Source organism: Herpailurus yagouaroundi, unplaced genomic scaffold (genome assembly GCF_014898765.1).
Source record: "Herpailurus yagouaroundi ecotype Mexico unplaced genomic scaffold, PumYag 184, whole genome shotgun sequence".
Taxonomy (NCBI): domain Eukaryota; kingdom Metazoa; phylum Chordata; class Mammalia; order Carnivora; family Felidae; genus Herpailurus; species Herpailurus yagouaroundi.
This window is the reverse complement of record NW_024412415.1, coordinates 16,524,729-16,532,267: the sequence shown is the minus strand read 5'-3', so window position 1 is coordinate 16,532,267 and position 7,539 is coordinate 16,524,729. Positions and strand designations below refer to the sequence as shown.

The 7,539-nt window shown below is 36.2% G+C and overlaps 1 protein-coding gene across 3 annotated transcripts in view; it reads left to right on the top strand.

The window, feature by feature from the left end:
• Positions 1 to 6,315, top strand: part of TRPM7 (transient receptor potential cation channel subfamily M member 7) — a 123,719-nt gene extending 117,404 nt beyond the window's left edge. For all 3 annotated transcript variants that reach the window (XM_040492677.1, XM_040492678.1, XM_040492676.1), the window contains one exon: positions 4,822 to 6,315. In XM_040492677.1, the coding sequence (XP_040348611.1) occupies positions 4,822 to 4,952 (131 nt within the window). In that variant the 3' untranslated portion in view covers positions 4,953 to 6,315. The remainder of the gene's footprint in view (positions 1 to 4,821) is intronic.
• The last annotated feature ends 1,224 nt before the right edge of the window (positions 6,316 to 7,539 follow it).

The following is a 7,539-nucleotide window of genomic DNA, read 5'->3' as shown; positions in this document are numbered from 1 at the left end:
TCCTTCCTTCCTTCCTTCCTTCCTTCCTTCCTTCCTTCCTTCCTTCCTTCCTTCCTTCCTTCCTTCTTTTTTTAGCAGGACCATGCAAACAGGGAAGGGGCAGAGAGAGAGAGGGAGATATAGAATCCAAAGCTGGCTCCAGACTGACCTGTCAGCACACAGCCCAACATGGAACTCTTAACCCGTGAACCATGAGATCATGACCTGAGCCAAAGTCAGACGCTGAACCAACTGAGCCACCCAGGAGCCCCTTATATATATGTTAATTATGTTTGAAGTGGGCTGCTTGCAGACAGCATATAGTTGGGTCATAGGTTTAATTTGTTTTTTTGTGTTGTTGTTTTTTTTTTTTTTACTTAACAATTTCCACTTTTAACTAATGTTTCAGACCCTTTACATTTTACATAATTATTGATGTGATTAGATACAGATCTTCTGATGTACTCTTTTCTGATTAATGCCTTCTTTTTCCGCCCCCCCACTCTGTTTTAGTATTGTTTTATCTTTATGTTTATTTTTTTTAGTGGTTGCTCTTAGTTCTTCTTATCAAGAATGTGTATATTTTGCCTTCATTCTTGAAGGCTATTTTTTACTGGATCTAGAATTTTAGGTTGATACTTCTTTCAGGGCATAGAAAATGTTTGCTGTTTTCTGGCCTCTGTTATCTCTGATGAAAATTTCACAGTCATTTGAATTGTTCTTCCCCTATATGTGATGTATCATTATAATCTAGCTTGTTTCAAAATTTGGATTCTCAGCAGTTTGATTATGAGATGTCTAGTTGTAGGTTTTTCTGAGTTTATCTTGGTTCAGGTTTGCTTAGCTTCTTGAATTTGTAAATTTATGATTTTTATCAAATTGAGGAAGTTTTTAGCTGTTCTTCAAATATTTGTTCTGCATCAATCTCTTTTCATCTCTTTTTGAGACTCACATAATAAGAATATTAGACATTTTTGGGCACCTGGGTGGCTCAGTCGGTTGAGCAACTGACTTTGGCTCAGGTCATGATCTCACGGTTTGTAACTTGGAGCCCCACGTCGGGCTCTGTGCTGGCAGCCCAGAGCCTGGAGCCTTCTTCTGATTCTGTGTCTCCCTCTCTCTCTGCCCCTCCCCCACTCATGCTCTGTCTCTCTCTGTCTCAGAAATAAATAAACATTAAAAAAAAAAAAGAATATTAGACATGTTTATATTGTTTCTCAGGGACTTGAGTCTCTGGTTATTTCCTTAAAAATTATTTTTTGTCTGTTGTTTAGATTGAATAATTTCTATTGCTCTGTCAAGTTCACAGACTTTTCCCTTACTCTTCATTTCTTCATTCTGCTTTTAAGCCCGCACACTGGATTTGTTGTTTCAGTTATGTTTTTCAGTCCTATAAACTTCCTTTTGGTTCTTTTATACTGATTCTTTCTCTGCTGAAAACTTGTTTTTTTCATTCATCTCAAGTTCATGGAATATGGTTGTAATAGCTGGTTTAAAGTCTTTTATCATTCCATCAGAATAATCTTAAGGTTGGCATCACTTGTCTTTTTCTTTGAGATGTTTCTAGTTCTTTGTATCTGGTAATTTTAGAATGTGTCCTAGATATTTTGACTAGGAGATTCTCATTCTTACTAAAAATCCTCTAGAGAATGTTGGTTTTTGTTTATTTGTGTTAGTAGACAGCTCATTTAAGCTCAATTTACAAGTCCTAGTCTACCTTTTATAGCTGTGATTCCAACGTCAGTTTAGTTTTCAAAGCTTTTGCAGTATTACTTAGGTCAGCCTCACTGTGTCAAACATGGTCAAGTCTGGAAACTGAGTGGAGGTCAGCACATAGTTTAGTCTTCAAAGCCCATCCTATGCTGTCTTTTCACATATTTGCCACTCAAAGGTGAACTTGGGATTTCATACACAAATTTAGGGTATCCCTCTCTCCATTTTCCTCCTTTCCATGATTCCATATTTTGTGATTTTCAAGGCCCTTTTTTTTTTTTTTTTTTTTTTTTGGTTGGAGCGGGACAGGGGTGGGGGTACAGGGGACAGATAAGGTACTTTGCCTGGAAAGTCAGGATTGTGGCTTCCCTGTGCTGTCACACATTTCCTTCAACTGAGTCCATTTCTGATGCTAGAAAGAGGGAAAAAATTTTTTTTGGTTCTTAAAGATACCTATTTTTAGTTCTTGTAGTCCCAGAAAAAGGTTTTCTCTTGGAATTGTAGGTGCTTGCCCAGGTGCCACCACCTCAAAAGTGCCTCTTCATGACTGGGACTTGTATGTAAGGGCCAGAGGAGCAAAAAGAGGGCATTCCCCTCAACATTCTCCATCCCACAGAGTCCCCCTTCCTGATCTTCTGGTCAGAAAGTGTTAGAGCTTTTTCTCTCCATGCTCACTATACATTTCTGAGATCAAGCCAGCTATCTGTAAGTCTAAGCTTGAAAAATAAGAGAGGGGGAAAAAAACCCAGGAAACTCACCACCAATCTAGGCTAGGCCATTCTTCAGGTTTTCATCCCCTTCCTCAATATGTCTGCTGTTAACTTTTCAGGATCCTGAGATAGTGACTTTATGCTTATGTGAAGGGTTTTTATTTACAATCAGTGGGAGAGATAGAGTTGAATATCCTTAGTCCATTTTAGCCAGAACTAGAACATAACAGTGGTGAACTTATTAATAGGTAGCCCAGATATAATGTTTATTTGGTTTTGGATCTAATAATATTTTAAGTAGTATATCTATTTTTTAAATTAATTTTTAAATTACTAATATAGTCAGGATTTCGTAGCTTGGAAGAGACCTTAAAAACATTCCAACCCAAATCTGTCATTTTCCAGAACATTTTAGAAGTCAGATAATTTGTCCATGGTTATACCATAAGTTAACATTTTCAGAACTTGAATTATAATTGGGTTTCTTTCCATTGTTCTTGGTGTACAATACAACTACAAATTAATTTGCATTCCCTAAGGCCACACTGGCACAGTCTTTTAAATTTAAAATTTATCAAAATGTACTCCTACAATAGCAAATATGTATTTGGATCATTGAATATAGGCTATCACTCAAAATGAACAGTTCATATTCTCAGCTGAGAGCTCATATTCTGAGCTCTATTTTATATGGAGATAAAAGCATAAGGATATGTGCATGACTATGGTTAGTTTTAAGTTAAACTTGGTATTACTGCATTGTTTTCCAGTTTTGCAACTATTGTCTATAATTCCCAAAATGATTTCATCCTATCCCATAGCTATAAATGTAATCTGCATACTGATAGTACCATGTTTAACTGAATGAAGACTTACTGTCTTTCCTGAGCTCCTGCTTCTATATTCAGTTTCTTGCATCTCTACTGGGTTACCCTAAAGTATTTTATAGGTAGTATATCCATTCCACAACTCTTGACTCTCATTTCCCACCCATCATTTCCAGCTCAGCTTTACCCTGAGTAAACCAGTGTTTACTCAGTTGCTTAGACCAAAACCTAAAAGTTAATTGGTTTTTTTTCTCTCACCTTGCATTCCCAATCTTTTGAACTCTGTCTGCTCTGCTCTGAAATCTTCCTAGAATTTATCCATTTCTCTTAATCTTTGTTGCCACCACTTCTTTCATGTGTTCTTGCCAAATGCTCCTAACAAGACTTCACATGACAGTCAGAATAGACACTTAAATTTGATTATGCTCCTTCCTTAATACTGCTTAATACCTTCCAACAGATTTTCTTTTTAAAAAAATTTTTTTAATGTTTCTTTATTTTTGACAGAGAGAGAGAGAGCATGAGCAGGGGAGGGGCAGAGAGAGTGGGAGACACAGCATCCGAAGCAGGCTCCAGGCTCTGAGCTGTCAGCACAGAGCCCAACGCAGGGCTCGAACTCAAAGATGGCGAGATCATGACCTGAGCCAAAGTCGGATGCTCAAACGACTGAGCCACCCAGGCGCACCCAGATTTTCATTGTAATCTGTACTCCTTACCATAGCTTGCATCCCATAAATCAGGGGTCAACAAACTTTGCTGTAAAAGACAAGGGTAGTAAATATTTTAGGCTTTGTGGACCATATGGCCTATGTCTCAGCTACCTGGCTGTACGATGGTAGTGCGGAAATAGCCACAGAACATCTGTAAACAAATGAGCATAGCTGCATTCCAGTAAAACCATTTACAAAAACAGGCAGCAAGTGAGATTTGGCTCACTGGCTATATTTTGATAACCCTTGGTCTTTAACTGTTGCTTGACCCCATTTGCTACTAGTCTTCCCCTCATTCACTACATACAAGCCATGCTGTCTTCTTGCCATTCTTCAAAAATGCCAAGTTCATTTCCTTTTTACGGTCTGCAGTTAAACTTCCCTCTGCTCAGAGCTTTGATAGGTCATTTCTCAATATTACCTCAATATTTCTCAGATATTACCTCCTGTGCCTCTTCAGCCCAGCCTTGTCTAATGAAAGAATCAGCTTATACTATCTCTTGTCTGGCTCTCACCAGACTGTTTGCTTCAAAGCATTTGTTACTAATAATAATTCTGTTATTTTTCTATTTATTTTTCTTCATCTACAAGAATATAAGTTCCATGAGAGCAGGAACCATACCTGTCTGCCTTGCTTATTGCTATGTTTCCACTCTTACATGAGTTATTGACTCTTGGTCAGAGCAGAATACTTATATGTTGAATGAATGAATGATTTCATTTTTATGTGTATATATTTTGTGACTTTTTAATTAAAAACTACCTCCTAGAAAATAGATGTGGCACATTTAGAGGAAAATTGATTTAGAAAATGTTCTTAACTTTTCATTTCTAAGAAATACTGACTTTTTTCTTCTTTTTTTGTTGGGGGTGTGAATATAGATCTGAAGAGGAATGACTATACACCTGATAAAATTATATTTCCTCAGGATGAACCTTCAGATTTGACTCTTCAGCCTGGAAATTCCACCAAAGAATCAGAATCAACTAATTCTATTCGTCTGATGTTATAATATTACTGAATCATTGTGGGTTTTTTTGCCTACACCTCACAAAAATGTTACCTTGTCATTTTTCCTTCAGGAGGAAATTGTTTGGTAATAGAGAAAAATGTGTGCAAATGAATATGCTGATTCTGGCACTGTTAAAAGGTCGGTATTCTTTTGACCTGATTAAACTAGTCAGTCAGGAGCTCCCTATAGGATACAGCTGGCAGCTGTTAAATTTTAAAGGTAAAGGAAAATTAGTATTTATAACTTTTTAAAGGGCTCTTTTAGCAGAAGATTTCATTTGACTTTGTTCTGATGAGGGTGACACCCTCTCTCATGTGGTGCAATACCATTAACCAAAGTTAAGTGTCAGTGTAGATTTTATTGGCAGCTGGTTTCCTGCCATTCAGCTAGTGAAATGAAGAAATCACCCAGCCTTTTGGTTAAATGGCAGACGTCTTCCTCAGTATGTTGTAGTGTGTTCAGTGATGATGTCACTAGTCCCCAACTAGATGCTTGTTGGCCACGGAAAAGGAGATGATTTATTATTCTAGATCCATAGGGATACAAGAAGCCTGAGCTGAAAACTGTTTTCAAAGAGGGACTTTATGAATCAGGATTAGTCTCCATATTTAAAGATGGAGCCAATTTTTTTTTGTTAAATAGACCCCAAATTGTGCAAAGGTATTAGTGTTATTTTTTTTTTTAACATTGTTTTTTCAAGTCATTGTTAAGTAGAAGAAAGCCATGGTAAACTGGTCTAACCTAAATATATCAGAGGAGAAACTTGTTGTTCAAGAGCAGTTACCTTGTAAAAAAAGTTCAAGTGCTTTTTTCCTATCTGTAACTGTAGTGACAACCTGGAAGCTACACACTTCTCCAAAGATCTTATTTGACAGTACACCAAATCAGAATGTAAACGTAAATTCTTGCTTCTATTTAAAATTGTGTAGGAACACCTGAACATGAGTATTGTTTGTGGTACTTATTTAAGAAATTGAGTTGGATTATCATTATGTGATGTCGGGAGATTGCAATGTAACTTTATGCCAATAAAATGTACTTTAACTGCCCCAGATACTGTTGAATACTCAACAACAAGAAAAGCTTTCATCTGACTAAAGTTTTACGCTTTTTTTCTCTTTGTTTCCTAGGTACTAATTTTAATTTTTATTTAGGAAGGAGCAGTGTAAATCTTACTTGTATTCAGTAGTGTATCTCATAGATACAGACAAGGCAAGAAGAGATGAGCTGTTTAAATAGTGTTTAATATTAATGGGGGGGAGGGGAAGAACGAAAAAGTGTATTAAAGATATTATACTATATACATTTTGTATATCATTAAATCTTTAAAAGAAATTAAATAAATTTATTCTTGTTTACAGATGTATACTGAGTTCAATCATTCTGAAAAATTATCCATGTTTTCAGAGTGTTTTTTTAATTACAGAGTATCAGCTTTTTTAAATGAACCATTTTGTACGCCTTTCATCTTCTGTCCTGTGTATTGTTTAATGTGATCTTGGTTTCCTCCTCTCTCTCTCTCTCTCTCTCTCTCTCTCTCTTTTTTCAATCTGTTTCTTGTTATGTCAGAAAATGGAGATATGGGTTATCTTTTGAAATTTAATTTTATGTTGATTATTTTCATAAGATGTTAATAGTAACCAGTGTTTATGTAGCACTTAATATGTGCCAGGCATTACTCTAACTGTTTTATATATAAAGTACTTACACCCATTTAATCCTTAAAACAATCTTATGAAATATAGGTTATTATCTTGTTTTACCAATTAGAAAATAAAAGCATTAGATAAAGTAACTTTCCTAAGATTCTTATAATTAGAATGTAGCAGCACTAGGATTCAAACCCGGGAAACTGGCTTTTGAGTATGCTCTTGAGCCCTGTGTTATGTTGACTTTTAAGCATAGTGATGATTGATTTCTGTACCAGTTCCTGGTTGCTTTTCCGAACTAAATCTATCCGATAACTTTTTTTTGTTGTTAATTCTGGAAAGTAACAGTTTACCCGAAGACCACATTTCTCATTCCAAAGAAGTATGATCTTTCCTTAGATTACTGAATTTTGTCATTATTACTCTGGTCTGAAAGTGTCATTTGCATAATCTCTTTAGCATTTTCTTCTCAGTGTCATTCTGCTGAGAACAGAGCTCATCTCTTTGCCAAATTACTTTTTTTTTTTTTTTTTTTTTTTGAGAGAGAGCGCACATGAGCAGGGGAGGGGCAGACAGAGAGGGAGCGGAGTCCATCACGAGGCCGGATCTCAGGACTGTGATCATGACCTGAGCTGAAATCAAGAGTCAGGAGTCGGATGCTTAACCAACTGAGCCACCCAGGTGTCCCCCAAATTACTTCTTAAAACGTCTTACATAGATGTTCTCTGATAATTTGCCTTCATCTATCTGGGGATCTGTGAGCCTTCATTATTTTTAAAGTAATGCATGTTCATTGTAAGGTAAATATTTTAAAATGTAAAGAAAAATATAAAAATTACCCTTGTTTCCCAGCCTTAAATTGGGCTGTTGTTTCATAGATATATACCCCATTAGATTGTACATTTCACAGAGGAAAGGACCTTTAGGATTTTTCACTA